The 14,740-nt window shown below is 55.3% G+C and overlaps 4 protein-coding genes across 4 annotated transcripts; 1 reads left to right on the top strand and 3 right to left on the bottom strand.

Annotated features, from left to right (window-relative positions):
* Window positions 1-2,587: 2,587 nt before the first annotated feature.
* On the bottom strand, window positions 2,588-3,170 carry ColSpa_02386 (uncharacterized protein; the record flags this gene model as incomplete). Its single annotated transcript, XM_049268598.1, has 2 exons — window positions 2,588-2,848; window positions 2,886-3,170. The coding sequence occupies 2 exons, from the start codon at window positions 3,168-3,170 to the stop codon at window positions 2,588-2,590; spliced, it is 546 nt and encodes a 181-aa protein (XP_049124555.1).
* A 1,406-nt stretch (window positions 3,171-4,576) lies between these two features.
* On the top strand, window positions 4,577-5,373 carry ColSpa_02385 (cytosine deaminase; the record flags this gene model as incomplete). The annotated part of the gene is made up of 5 exons (XM_049268597.1): window positions 4,577-4,648; window positions 4,740-4,826; window positions 4,916-5,009; window positions 5,105-5,276; window positions 5,349-5,373. 5 exons carry the CDS (start codon window positions 4,577-4,579, stop codon window positions 5,371-5,373), a joined length of 450 nt encoding a protein of 149 aa, XP_049124554.1.
* Window positions 5,374-5,862: 489 nt separating this feature from the next.
* ColSpa_02384 (uncharacterized protein) lies at window positions 5,863-6,048 on the bottom strand (the record flags this gene model as incomplete). Its single annotated transcript, XM_049268596.1, has 1 exon — window positions 5,863-6,048. The coding sequence occupies one exon, from the start codon at window positions 6,046-6,048 to the stop codon at window positions 5,863-5,865; it is 186 nt and encodes a 61-aa protein (XP_049124553.1).
* A 59-nt stretch (window positions 6,049-6,107) lies between these two features.
* Window positions 6,108-11,038, bottom strand: ColSpa_02383 (E3 ubiquitin-protein ligase SNT2; the record flags this gene model as incomplete). The annotated part of the gene is given in 6 exon segments (XM_049268595.1): window positions 6,108-6,591; window positions 6,609-7,224; window positions 7,386-7,671; window positions 7,731-9,582; window positions 9,640-10,123; window positions 10,243-11,038. 6 exon segments carry the CDS (start codon window positions 11,036-11,038, stop codon window positions 6,108-6,110), a joined length of 4,518 nt encoding a protein of 1,505 aa, XP_049124552.1.
* Window positions 11,039-14,740: the final 3,702 nt, after the last annotated feature.

Below are 14,740 nucleotides of genomic sequence, written 5' to 3'. Positions count from 1 at the left end.
TACTCTCTCTACTTGGTAAGGTCGATTGCGACTCTTGGCTGGTAGGGCGGAACGGATTGAAAAGCGGCCCGTCAGCCTCGAGTGTCGGACGTGGAAATTGCCAGGGGATTATCGGCCGGCATCAGCTGGACGGTGAAAATGCCGGGGGGTGGTTGTGGTGGGATGGGTAGAGGGTATGTATGTACTGGGATCGAGAATTGAAGAAAAGGGTCGTCGTCGCACGGCGGCGGTATCGTGCTGCTGAGCGATGGTAAATAAGCCGGATAACGGCGGGCAGCTACTCGCGTGACTGGCGGGAGACGGCTGGCCGCGTCGCAGGCGCTGGGCTGAAAGGGATGGCGGTTGGTGAGAAGTGGCAGTCGGGGAGTGGGATTGGGATTGGGAGTCGGTCGAGTACGAATAGTCGGGGTTCAGGGTGAGGGCGAGGGTGAGAAGAGGGTCGGGGGAAACTGGGTCGGGGTCGTCGAGGTTAGGTTGTTGGCTTGTGGCAGTGGAGTAACCAGCAGGGCGATGTTTGGAGCAGGAGCTGAAATGCTACCAGCGGCCGACCACTGTTTTTTTTTTTCGTCCCTTCCCTTTTTACCTTCTCGTATGGTCCGAGGGAAGAATAGACGGCGGGACGAAGAGGAGGAGACAAAATGACACCCAAGGGGTAGGCAATCCACACCAGAGTAGTGATGCGAGGCTATGTGATGCAAATCCTAGAACGTCCGGGTCGCAGGAGTGCGGTGCCGCAGTCCAAGTTCAGCACCAACACCAGCTGAGAAGGGGAAAAAAAGGGGCCGAGTCAAGGACGATCAAAGGAGTGTGGGCGAAGGCGCGGTGGTGGTTTTGTTATGAGGCGTTCGTTGCTGGCCGTAGGGAGATTTAGTGTGGGCTCGATCGGCTGCACCCAAAACCCGGGCGAATCCCCAAAGTTAGGCTGTGCAGTTGGGTGCTGGTGCAGAGAAGGAGGAGGAAGGGTAAGGTGATGGGATGGGATGTAAGGATAGCCGACGAGCGACGTCGGGTTGTTTTTTTCCTTTTGATTTTTTTTTACCTTTCCTTTCCTTTCCTTTCTTTCTTCCTGTACCTTTCCGTGGTACCTTACGCCTCGAGTGCCACAGAAAAGGTACCTCGAGGGTGAGAAAGTATGAGGTGGAAAGGTGGTGGTGTGCAGTGCCGCCGTGCTTTTTGGGAGCAAGGTACAGAGTAAAAGCACGGGTAAGGCAGTGGACGAGGGCGGTAAGGCGAGGCAAGGCAAAGCAGAGCGGAGTGAAAGAAAGAGACTGTGAGGGTGGGAGAAGTGGGAGAGTGGGAGACGGGAGCGAACTCGGTAGGTACCCAAAGCGTAAGGCACGGCAAGAAAGGGCAGGAAGGAAGATGCAAGGTACCTTCCTTCGACTTACATTATGCTAAGATACGGGTACCCAAATTACTCCTCACTGCCGCAAGGCGCTAAGACTGATGATCGCCGCCTCTATGCACTGTTTGGGTTCTTCAGAGACGCTGGCTTGTGGCGTCAAAGGCACTCCGTCTCTTTTGCCGTCCAGTGTACGACGGATACGGACGAAGAGAAAGACTGTACCAAATCGCGGAGAGACAACAGGCCCCCAAAAATAATTCATTTCCCCGAACCGAGTGTGACCAAGGATGCAACAGCTTCGCTCATTCCAAGCCGTCGATATTGAGATTCTTGTTGTTGCCAATATCTGCACCGCGACCGCATCCACATAGGTGCCAGCGAGTGCGTGCACATACCTCCGTGTATAAGGTGCCTGCTCCCGCCGCTGTCAGGCAATCTCGAACGAAGGGAAATTCGAGCAAAGCGACGACAAGTCAATCAATGCTTTTGACCGGGGCCTTCATTGGAGCCCCCCTTCTCCTAGCGGGGGAACGGGGAGTCCTGCTCCCTCTCACTGGACATGGAAAAGCGACCCGTGATGATGATGGGGATCCAATGCTATTTACAGTGGAATTGCAATGCTCCTGCCAGGACGAAGGAGTGGACCCCGACCTTGGCTCCCCAATTGGCGCTTCAGCCGAGGAGTCAGGTTGGCATCCGTGCACGGCCCACTGCAAAGACGCCCGCGCAGCGGAGAAGGAAGGAAGAAAGAAGGGGAGAGAGGCCCTTCACAGCATTTTTGGGCGCTTGGCCGAGCAGGAGGGAAGCACGACGGAGCAACCAAAGGTTGCCTTCCTCGAGAAACCTTGCGTCACCGTCCATTTCTTACATAAGACAACCCCTTCCATCCGGCACCCAATCCTAAGGATCAGCGACGCCGAGGAGCAACATCGTTGTCAATATCAGCATAAACAGGAAATAAGGTGTGGTTAAACTCTGAATAAAATTCATTGGATCACCTGCACCATCACGTGGATCCGCCCGATGTTCGAGTTCGGTCCTCTGCCTCCTTGGGATGATCTCGAAACAGCCCCACCTAAATTTCGATATACGAGTTTACTCTAGATAAACACCGATGCAAGCTTCGGGAGAATTGATCTAAAGTAACATTGCCGTCGTATGTAATCTGCTGATCCCCAACGGCCGTTCTCCACCCGCAACCGACGACTCCTCGCGAACCCCTCTTGCAACTGCGGCAACCTTTCAGTCTTCTAGGTGTAGCAGCTTCTTCTGGATCTTGCCCAGAGCCTTCTTCATCCTCTGCTTGAGCTTCTGCTGCTGCATCTTGCGCAAGCTTGAGGCTTCTCTGCGTCTCTTGGCTGCGCAGTTGCCCTTCGTAGTCCCGGTTTCTTGCCGCGTCGTCCGTCCCTGTTCTCTGCTGGTTGCCGCAACTGTGTCCGTAGTCTGCAGAGGTGTTTGCTCGTGGTTCTGACCCTGTTGGCCCCATATAATGTCGTCCGATGGCTTGACTGACGCAACAGTCCGAACAGGTGCCAATCACAGGGTCGTCGTCCGGTCTTCGGTCTTTGCGTAGTCGGATGGTTGGAACGATACGACGGTCTGGATGGGCGACTAGCCCAAGGTGGTTCGTCTTGTCTGCGGCCTTGTGCTCTTCGACTGGTTGGAGTTCTGCGCCAGTTCGCGGTGCTATCAAAACGCAGGCAACCGTTCCTTCCACCAGAGATTGCTGAGCTGCGCTGGCCTCTGCCGTCCTCTCTTTAACCACAATTCCAGTGCCCCTCATCACAAGCAAACCCCCTACGTTTCCATTACCAGCTGAGCCCATCATCGGGTTCAGTCGATGGTAAGGTAGCAGCACCCGGCGTCGAGCCCTATAACCTTGTGTCTCTTGGTCCTCTATGCTGTACCTCACAGCTCTTATCGTCTCGATGGACTTTGTTCTGCTGCTCGGGAGCAAGACTGGCTGACTCTAGGGACGTCATTGTTGCATACTTTCACCACACTTGCACAACAGTTTTATCTCAAAAGGATGTCGGTCGACATGCTATCATTGCATTCGGAAATGGGAGCCCTACCAAAGTTCTCAGACCACCAGGCATCAATGGTAGGGGCATGATGCGAAGGAACCTCGAAAGCGTATTACTTCCGTTTATATAATAAGGCTGGACTGTTTGTCTCTTTAAAGAACGAGGAGACAAGCGCAGAGGGCAGACTTCCGTCTTGGTCCCATCATTAGAGAAGAGATCAGGGAGGTATCCTAGTTGTGGGTTGTCCAAAGAGAAGAACATGACAAATGGGCCAGAGGAACTGGTATAATCAACTATTGTTTCCACGGTCAAGACCATCGATTTTTCAATTTGGCGGAGATACTCGACCTCCGCACCATGGAGTCAGGACTGCTCAAGTGCGAGGTTGAGTTCGTCTTGCTTGCAAAACTGCGTTATTGTGCAATTGGTAGATTACTATAGTACGCCTCCTCTGTATGGCCCCCGTTCTCCATCATTTCTCTAATTGTACTCGTATCATTTCGACTGCATTAGTCTTGCTCTCAGCGTTTATGGCAGTCGTTACGGGAACAGTGTTTGCAAACAACTACCTCAAAGAGTCGACAAATCAGAAGAGCGGCAGCGGACTCTACAACGACTTGTCGAAGCGGCAATGAGCAAGCTGTGACATATCTAACATCCCTAAAACCCCTGCAACAATTTCCCCAGTCTTTTTGTTTTGTTTTCATATTCTCGGCTCCCTACTGAGTCTGTTCAAGAATAGCAAGCTTGGCGAAAAGAAGTAGACTAGGCCAGTGAGGCTTCTGAGGAGCGGCTTACTTGGATCCACGGACAATTTCACCACAGAAGACCGGCTCCTCCACATCAAATACGTTGGTTGTTGCAGTGCCGAGTTGAAGGCGAACACCTGCCATCGAGCTGAAGTGAACCCTTCGCGACCCAAGTGGAGTTCGCGATAAGGATATCCCCAGGTCCATTCAGTGTCGTCTCATACGTCAACTCCTATCTCCGCCGCCACTCGTCCCGTCTCCGTCCCCATCGTTTCTGACACTTTGAGCAACAAAACTAGCGCCCTCGTTGAAATATCCGCGAGCCTCGGCGCGTCAGTCTACAAAAGCCTCTCAAAAAATCATTCAGAGTGACACCCGACTCCAATTTACCCCGCCCCCACTTCATCTCACAGCTCTCAAGTGCGTTACCAGACAACGTCGTCTGACAGACAACCATGAACGACGCAGAGGGTCTCGCCATCGCAATCGAGGAGGCCAAGACTGGTGCCTCCGAGGGCGGCGTCCCGGTACGTCTTGACCCCGGCCAATCCTCGACAACTTTCCAAAGCCCGAGCCAAAGTCATCCAAGCTAACGCAGACTGATCAACCCCTCGCCAGATCGGAGCCGCCCTTGTCTCCGCGGACGGCAAGCTCCTCGGCCGCGGCCACAACCGCCGCGTGCAAATGGGCTCTGCCATCCACCATGTAATTGAACCTTTTTTATTTATATACTTATTTATCAGTTTTCTCTCATGATCATTACAACGTCCAGAAAAACTGACAGAACCCGGCAGGGCGAGACCGACGCCCTCTTCAACTCGGGCCGCCTGCCCGGCAAAGCCTACAAGGGCAGCACAATGTACACGACCCTGTCACCCTGCGACATGTGTAAGTTTCTGTACCCAAAAACCCTTGCCCCCCTCCCTCGGGCACAACGACGGCTTGCCTTGCTTTCCCGACGACCGATGTATTGATAAGGATAGGCACGGGCGCCTGCCTCCTCTACGGCATCTCCCGCGTCGTCATCGGCGAGAACAAGACCTTCCTCGGCGGCGAGGCGTACCTCAAGCAGCGCGGCGTCGAGGTCGTCGTTTTGGACAGTGCCGAGTGCAAAGCGCTCATGGACAAGTTCATTGCCGAGAAGCCTGAAGTCTGGTATGGCTTTGCTTCCTTCAAAACCTCCCTCTTAACTGCGTTAGTTGGTAATACGAAGCTGATTTTGAATAGGAACGAGGACATTGGCGAGGAATAGGTGTGCCACCGCAATGGTTGCGGAGCTCCCAGGGGGAAAAGATTGTAATCACAACATGACTTAAAACTTTGGATGAAGCTTGGCTGCATAGACTTGAATGCCAGTAACATTTACAGGCTTCTATTCAACAACAGAACTTCTAACAAATGCGTTTCGTGGGATGGATCCATTCCATTCCCTTGCGGTCCTCCCTCCCTTGTGACCTTCCGTTATCTTAACAATTGAGTGTCAGTTGACACAAAGGTTTCCTTCGCTCCAACAGAATGAGTAATCTACATGAGCGAGGCGGGGCTTCGCCGCCCTACAGTTCCGATACCGAACGTATCCATGATAACCATCGTTTACATCCTCCGAAACTCCAAAAAAAAAAAACGCAATACTAAGGCAACACGCTTCGGTGCCCTCAAGAAAGCAGGTTCCGTAGTGAAGGGCTGGTGCTTGCTCCCGCTGGTCGAGGCGGTTCGTTGTTAGGGCGCATGCTAGGTGTCCTCAGAGGACCTCCGGCCTCATGGGCAGGAGGGCTGCTGTATGGCGCTCGTTGAGGCAGGAGTCCTTGCGCAAAAGCATCGGGGCCTCTTGGCGGAGGAACACCATTGGGTAGTCCATGAGGTGGCCCGTGAGGGCTCTGCCGGTAAGGGTGCATGTATGGCGACCCGTGTGAGCCATGTGAGCCATGTGAGCCATGGGACGTGTGGGACATTGGTCCGGCCATAAGGGGCGAAGGCGGCATTCCGTTATGAGCGGGCTGGCCCATATGCCCAGCGGGAACAGCTGTAGGCATTGGCGGGTGTGCAGGCACCGCCATTGGCGGAGGACGCAGCGTCGACAGCGGTTGAAACGGCGGTGGTCTTTGGGGTGGTGAACCGTGCCGGGCAGGCGGGCGGCTGTGCCAGTCTCCATATCTCGGCGCCGGAGGAGGGCCGTAGGGGCTGGGAGCCTGATGAGGTGCCGGCGGTGGGATCGGAGGAGGCGCCGGGGCAGCCTGGACGGGTTGTGCGGTAGGAGCTGCCGGTGGAGGAGCTGCAGGCTGGGCGGCTGGCGGAGGCGGGGGTGGTGGTGGTGGTGCCGGGGCTACCCAGGCGTATGACGAAAGACTGCGAGCCCTTGCCTCTGGGCCGGTTGTCGGTGGGCTTCTCAAAGGCGGAGGTCCTGGAGGAGGTGCGGCCAGTGCGTGGTGCGGCGGGACAACTGGCAGCGGAGGAGGCACCACTCTCGCGGCTTCGATGATTGGGGACGGGTCTTTGGGCGGATGGGGGTTGGGCTTCCGCTTGAGCTTCCGGCACTTGTGGCACTGGAACTTCCTCTGCTCCACAAACTTTTGAGCTTCTGACCCGAGGCTTCCGTAGTGGCCGTTGGTGAGTTCTCGCTCGTCAGAGTTTTCGATGGGCCACCACTTGAGACTGACGTCGATACCACAGGTAATGCAAATTTTCTCTCCTGCTTGGTGGTCGCTTGCCGTTTCGCTGTTGCTCCCGTTGTGAGAAACACCATTGGTGGGCAGAGTCGTGGTTGATGCTCGTCTAGTACTTGGCGTCACAGGAACACCGCCCACCTTGGCAGCATTTGTCATGAGATTAGCCTTACGGACCGTACCAGTCAACGTAAGATCTGCCTGCTTGTAGCTCTGCACATAGAGCTGGAGGGCATTAAGACCGTCCTCGTTAACAATGTCGTGCATGCGGTGTATGACGCTCTTTGTCGGAACGTGTTCTTTGCACCACACTGTGGCTGACATGACACCGCTCTCGCCATTAACGGTGACGAGGTTGAATTGATCACGGCGAGACCCCTTGACAGGAGTGATGTCGAAACCGAGGAGGTAGCCTTGCTGACGAGCACACTCGACGTGGACTGGTGGCCATGATTAACACCGTTTCAAAAGACGGAGGAAGCACACTTACCAGGATTACGACAATGATGACAGGCTACACAAGCGCCACCCTTGTGCCCACAGGCTTTGCAAACCTCGTCATACCTTACTCGAGGAATGGATGGAATGCCTTCAGACGGACTCAGTGCCTTAGCATTGCCGAACTTGACTTCAGCTGTCCAAACGGCACAGGTGACATGGACCCAGTTATTGTCTGCGGTTCGCTTCAAAGGTTCCCGAGGGTTGACTGGCCGGTTGTTTTCCTCTTGCTTCTTCTTGTAGTAGTCTGCGGCCTTCTGTGCTTGTTCACGCTCGACTCGTTCACGCTCTTTCTCCTTCTCTGATTTCTTCTTGGAAGCAGATATCTTCGGCTGCTCAACGAAATCATGTTCCGTGTGCTCGATGGGGCACAGGACACATTTGTATTGCTGCAAACAAAGTTAGAGTTGGATCATCGGACAAAACGAATAGGGGGGTTTGGACATACGATTGAAACCTGTGGGCTCTTGTCGTTGGCGCACATATCACAAGTCCACTTGCCGGGGTTTCTGTTGTCAACGACTCCGTAGCAGTTGCGGTGTACTGTCAACCGGCACTCTCTGCAAGACAGATGCTGATCTCCTAACGGCTCCAACTGGTCGCAGATTGCGCAAGGCATGGTCTTGGGCTTCGGGATCTCGGGTACCGGCGGAGGGGCGGGTTTCTCGATCGCCTTCTCCTTCTTTTTGGCAGGGGCGGCAGCAGGAGCAGGATCCGACGCCAGCGGCTCCGAGTCTCTGTCCGGGGCGGAACCCTTGAGCTTCTTGCGGGGTGGTTCGCTTGATGGTGCAGTAGGGGTTGCAGTGGCCGGCTCCGGAGCATTGGGCGGCGGGGGCGTGTTCCAGTAAGTGTGCATTTCCTTGGCGGCCTCGAGTTCCTTAAGGAGCTCCTCATCCTGTCGTTTCTTCCAGGCTCGGCCGCCTGCTTGTGCGATTTTCTTGGCCACCTCGTCAACATCCTCCCACTGAATAGCATAGCGCCGCCAGAGCTCAGCGCATCTGCGACAGAGTGCTTGAATGTACTGGTTGTTCTTGTCCTTGTTGGAGTTCTTGCCCCCGCCTTCGCTTACGGGAGTCCCGGATGCGTTAGGAGCTCGCCGCCACTGCCTCGAGTATTTTGTATGACAGAACTTGCACACAAAGCCCTTCTTCTTGCTGTGTGCTTTTTCGTAGTCAAAGGCAGAGTCATCGGCGTCATCTGCGATATCGTCCTGAAGCTTGCTCGCGGCGACCTCTGCTTTCTTGGCCTCCTTTTTGCTCTTCCTGTTCTGAAAGTTGCCCCAGATTTGTTTGCCTTGCGGAGTCTTCTTCCAAATGTAATAGTATCGCACAATTGTACCGGGTGGAACTGTTTTGACATGTCGCTTGACCAGATAAAGCTCGGATCCGTACTTCCCGACGCCTTCCTCGAACTTCTTCTGTTCCGTTGCCGTCAGTTCAGGCTCCTTGAAAGCCGCCTTGTCCACTTCGGAAAACAGCTTCACCGCGCGGTCTTCGTTGTAACCACTGTGATAGTAAGTTTCCAGCGCGACATCGTGGAGGTTGGTGGAGTTCTTGGGCAGATCGAATTTGGGTGCCAGCTCTTCTGCTTTCTTCATGTACCGATCGACTTTGGCCTCCCAGTCCTTGTTCTTCTCAGTCGCTGGAGGCGGGGCCCACAGTCGGGTGGCCGTCGCGTTCGGGTCGTCGCTGTCATAATCCTCACCTCTTGCCACATAACCGGGGGGTTCGTCCTGAACCCACTTAGGGCGCTTCTCGCGACGGGACTTCTCAGCCTCCAAAGCTGCTAATGCCTCCTTCGACAAACCCGGCCCTTTCTTTCCAGTTCTCTTAAATTCAAGAGGCTTTTGGTACTGTACAGGCTGACCGGGCCACGGGAGCACAGTAGCTTGATGCTTAGGACCAATCCGAGTACTGGCACGAGGGTAGATTCGGTCGTCGTAATCTAGGGCATCCTCGGGCTTGCAGTGCATTCCTAGGTAACGCCAAGGCCAAAGGCTGGCTTGGTAGATTTGCTCCGCAGTGCCGGTGCGATGAGAGTCGTCGTCGTCGGCGGGGCTCGTTCGCTCGGTATCAATCTGCATCTCATCGTCGTCGTCATCGTATAGATCCTCATCATCGCCGTCGCCTGCGGGATCTAGTAGATTAGGTGTGTGACGGGCTTCCAGCTTCCTTTCCTGGGCGCGGCTGCATGCAGCGCAGGACCAGGCGAAGCCTCGTGAGGGCTTCTTCAGCAGCGGCGGCCTGACGCAGTTCATGTGGTATGTCTTCTTACACACAGCACAGTCGACCGAGTCATTGCTGTTATTTTGTTAGTAACCCCAACTTTCCATGAGACCGCGGCGTGGGTGGACCAACCTTGCACAGTACCCGCTGCATCGCTTGCAGAGCTTCACTGCGCTAGTGAACTCTTTTCCGCGACCCTGCTCCACAATAACGAATTTCCAGCGCTCATCCAGCACTTTCTTGACTCTCTCCGGGACGTTCACGATTGTCGACGTGGGGATGAGGTCGTAGTTTTTCTGGATGTATCGGTCGTAGAGCTTCTCGTACCAGAAGCAATCCGAAATCTTGCGGTACTCGTCCATGTTGGGTATTTCCGCCTTATGCAGGATTTGGCACTTGCCACGCAAAGCTGTCAAAGGGCTGATATCGGAATGCATCGTCGCAAACACCAAGCGAGTGTCATTGACCTTTTTGCCTATGTCCTTGGGCCTGTAGAACCAATTGATGCGAAGTGCATCCACAGGCTTGGTGTTGTCATTCTGCGTGTGGAGAAACTCCATGATGCGACCCAAGTAATATGGCTCGCCTGGAGGCTCACACACAAGATAGACGTTGTCTGCAGTCGTGGATCAGCATGTCATCTTCCCAAAAAAATAAATAAAAAATAAAATATGAACGGGGGGGGGGTTGCACAAGGATGGGTGAGGGCGCGTGTGTGGTTTGTTGCTGTCTTACCATTGGGTGCTAGTACGGTACCGTCATCCGCCACCAACTTGCCGTCTCTGGGGACCGCACCGGAATTCTCAAAACTGAGCATGTTCGTCTCTGCGTATGAGCTAGCGTAAGGGCCCGACGCCGTTTTTCGTGATGCCCCTGTGCCGGCACCTGACGACGATGTCGCCGTCGAGGACTGGGCCTGAGAAGTCGCAGTCGCGGCGTGTGAGGCCGCCTTGCGCTTTTTCGAGGGTTGCGTCGAGTTTGTCAAGGTCGATGGTTGCGTAACTGGGGGTGGATTTGCGGGCTGCACGTCCTTTGCTCCGTTCTGAGGAGCGACTGGCTTTGCGTCGTCGGATGGGAGTGCCTTACGGGTTGACCCGTTGGCGCGCGCGCCCTCTTGGGCGGACGTGGCCGACACATTGCTGTGACGCGCCGACTTCTTGGACTCCTGATCCTTCTTCTCGGGGGCGTAATCGTACATGTCGACGTCCAGGTCCTTGTCCTCTGCGTAATTTGGGCGCGATGATCCATTACGGTTTCGTGATCGCGTCCCATACGGGTTCGCGGCCTCAATGCCAGCGTCCTTCACGGCCGGGTCCGAGACCGTGGAGGACGACTTGGCCATGGGCTGTGAAGTGTTGCGCAGGGCCGCGTCGAGCTCAGTCTGGTGTGACTTGTGGGCGGCGGAAGCTGCCTTTGAGGTTGACGCGCCCGAGGTAGCAGGTTGCGTGGGATCCAAGGCGTCTTGTGCAGATGGCGTGGCGCTGGCAGATTGGTCCTCAGAACTGCTGGCAGTTTGTGTTTTCTGTGCCATGATGGCAATGGCTAGCTGCGCGTGGGCGAGAGGTGAGATGAAATTCGTCGGGGCCCTTCCCGCGGGTGATGAGATGCAAGAGGGCCGACAGGTTGGAGCTCGTCTGCAGAATGGCGGAGGCTCCAATCCATAGACTGGGCCAAATGAGATTCGGGGACTACTTATCCAGTGCGGCAGGCGGCCGTGGACGAGATGCAGCCCATGAGATGGCTAGATGTGGATGCGTGGGAAGGGTCGCGTCGGATGGGGGAGAAAGATATGCAATGTGAATGTGCGAAGGCTTGGAGATCCAGCAGGCGGGTGGGAGGTGACGTTGGGGAGAAGTGCGCGTGGGCGTGGACGCGGCGGATATTGGATATGGCTGTGGATGTGCGTGGTGTTTGGGGATGGTGTAGATGAACGAGGATGAGAATGAGAATGAGTGAGTGAAAGGATGGGAAAGGGACGGATGAGTGAGTAAGGGTCCGGTAGTGGGAAGGAAAAGATGAGACCCGAGAGTCAAGGTTCCGGGCGACCAGGGAGGCAGGAAGCAATGGGGGGGCCCAGAGCCAGAATCGGGCGTGTTTGTGAAGGTGGTGAAGTTGGGCAGGGAGGGAGTGATGTGGAAAGGAAGGAAGGAGAAGAAGAAGACGGGTCCAGGTCCAGACAAGCAGAAGGCAAAATGGTAAGAAACGTCGAAGAAGGACGGACGACGGTCGACGGTCGACCACAAGCAGCGGCACCGGTACCAGGTCCAGCAACCAAGCACCAGAGGCACCAAGCACCGGCCGATGGATGGACCTGCACCTGCACCTGGTCCGTCTCTACCTATTTACCTTCCCGTTACCTGGCCTTGTCTTGCCATGCCTTTGCCTTGTCCATAAATCCGGGCTGCCGCTACCACGGTACAGATACTACTGCCAGTGCCGCACCGCTCAATAAAGTGAAGAAAGTACCTTTACCTAGACAAAATGGGGAGGATGTACAGCAAATGGGGCCAAGTACCTGATGAACGATGCACCTGGGAGGGGAGAGAGGAGCAGCATGTCTAGACGGGAAGATACGTACCTGCTTTCCTTACCGACAGGACCAATGACCAATGCTAAGCAGGCCAGAATGATGCCTGTCCGTCTCTCTGCCTGTCCGTCTCTCCAGCTCTCCAGTCCCCGTCGGGGCCAGCAAGGCGGCGGCGGGAGTGGCAGCAGCAGCAGCAGCAACAGCAGGAGCAGCAGGAGCAACAAGCAGAAAACAGCAGGCCCTCGCTTTTTTTTTTCTCTTGCGGATGGGGCTGGATAGGAGGTATCGATCTGCTGCAGGTTGGGGAACGCTACTCGTGTCTCCCAGCAAAATTTGCGTAGCGAGCGAGTAGCGATACGTCGCTGCAACCTGCATGATACCCGACCCACTCTTGTACCTCAGTACCCGCTCCCGCAGTCATCACTCTTGCACCAGACCAAGGGCCCGTCGACCTCACACCTCAACCCCAAGCTCGCCAACGCCGCAGAATCCAACTGCACGCCCCCCCGTCCATCTCACCTTTCGTCTCCTTCTATCAGATCGTCGCCATACCTTACACCCTTTTCGTCGCCGTTCCTCTCTTTGCGGGAAGTCGGGGGAGGGGGATTGCCCTGACACCCCAATCCAACTCTTATACTCTCCCCTCCAGCTGATCGCCAGTCCGGTCGGGTACGTTTGTGTGTGTGAGCAAGTGCAGCACCCACAGAACCAACGACGACGCAGTATCCAAGGAGTACGTAAGGTTGGCAAGAAATATTCGAGAGACTGTGTGTGTGGACGATGCCCAAGACCTGCATAAGGCGACGTCTGACCTCCGCTTTCTCTCCCACTCTTCTCATTCTCCTGTCTCTGTGTCCCGCTCGCTCGCTCGCTTGTTCTCGACGTACCTTTGGCTGGGTAGGTATCCGTACCTCCGAGCATACGTTACCCTGCCTTCATCGGACACCAGACACCTTGCCCCGACCACATCTCTTCCATTCGACTTGCCAGAGATGAATTCTAGATGAGTCGAATTTGGTTCATTTGGGGCATCGGCACCTCCCAGTCCCCTACTCTCGCAACGGTGAGGTGTCAGCGCTCTCAATTAACTTCACCCACAACGGCGATCTAGGTTAACGACGTTGACGTTCAAACAGTCGGCCGGGGCTGGCTGACTTGTTGAGTCTGATCTGTGTCGGGGGGCGGGGGTCGGGGGTCTACACACGCAGTATCTGTACTTGACTTAGACGTACGTAGCAGGCACGAATGAACAACAACATGAAGCAAGATGCGAGGAAGGCACGGGTGTGGTTCGCAATTCCCGCGCAGTTACGGATACCACTTGTCGCTACCTACCTGCTGTACACCTCTCTCTTACTCTCGCTCTCTCCCCGTTAATTAGTCGCTCTGTCGTCTCCCTCCATTCGCCGTCTGGGTCCTCGCGCCGCCGCCCCCCATTTTCCCTTGCAGTTTGACGTCGCCCGCCCTTTCCAGCCAATCCCTCCTTTCTGCCTCCGTATCCCCCTGCTCTGCCCTTGATGGCCATGCCGTCTTGTTACAACGGCACGATATCGAGCCTCGTTCATTCACCCTCATTTGCCGTTTCGATACGTCGCGGATGTTCATCTCCTGCCTATGTTTTCTCAATCATATCGGTACGCACAACTCAATGGTGACCAATCGATGATCTGCCGATTTGCGCCTTTACCCCTTCTTTGACCTGCTCAGCGACTTGCCTTTGAAAAAGCCAGAATACGTCGGGTCCAAGCACACAAGCACATGAGCACGCCTGGGGCAAAGGCGACCGTGGATTGTACGCCGCCGCCTCTGCTCTTCCTCTGATTGCTGGGCGGCCATGTTCGACGACTCGCCCACTTCTTCCTTCGATTCCCTTCCTTGGTTCGTCGCACCCCGGTTTGCCCAACCCTGTGGAAACGAAGGGCTCCCTACGCAGTAGGGATATGCCCACGACATGTCGTCCACACCCCCGTCATCACCCATGTGTGTCGGCTCCATTTCAATCCCACCTCCTGGGATGTCCAGTGACTCTTGGCCACCCACCCCAATATCAACAGCACTTCGTGCTCCTTCGCTGCTGCGCTCTTTTTCTGCTCGTCCGGCCAGCCCTTTCCTGGCCGTTGTCGTCGCTCGAACCTGACAGTAACTCGTCTCCGCGATTTTGCTGCCCGCTTGTTTATCTCGTGGCTCAATCACCCGTCCCGATCCTGACAAGGCGCCCTGGGATGGAGGTACGTCAAACCAGACACCACCTGGTCGATGGCCATTCAACCTCATCCGGAAGGTTTTCTGCCTCTACTTCAAAAATTTCTCCTTCCCCCCATCAGGCGGCATGCACGAGCACCGTAGTTTATTGCCCGCTTTCTCCTACCGCGATTTCTTACAAGCAAGCGTGGCGATGTGCACACATGTCCTGCCAACGTTATATGCAGGACATGGGGGAGGCCAACTCGGAAGGTTCTCACTGCACCATGCCCAGTGCCCACTTGGTATCGAAAGTCCCTTCCCTTATTTCGATTTTGCCCCCGTCCCCCTCTTTCAACCTGAACATCACCTCTTGGCCGAGCTTCTCACCTCGCACCAAATTTTCCGGGAGATGGCTCGGCCACAATCGTGTGACAGCTTAGAACCTGTATAGAGTTTCGCTGAGGGATCCTATGCCTACATGCGGTGCATCACAATCTGCCGCCTTTGTCCAGCATAGTCGTT

Source organism: Colletotrichum spaethianum (genome assembly GCF_022836535.1).
Source record: "Colletotrichum spaethianum MAFF 239500 DNA, contig04, whole genome shotgun sequence".
Classification (NCBI taxonomy): Eukaryota; Fungi; Ascomycota; class Sordariomycetes; order Glomerellales; family Glomerellaceae; genus Colletotrichum; species Colletotrichum spaethianum.
Note: the sequence above shows the minus strand (reverse complement) of the source record. Positions and strands in the feature narration are given on the sequence as shown.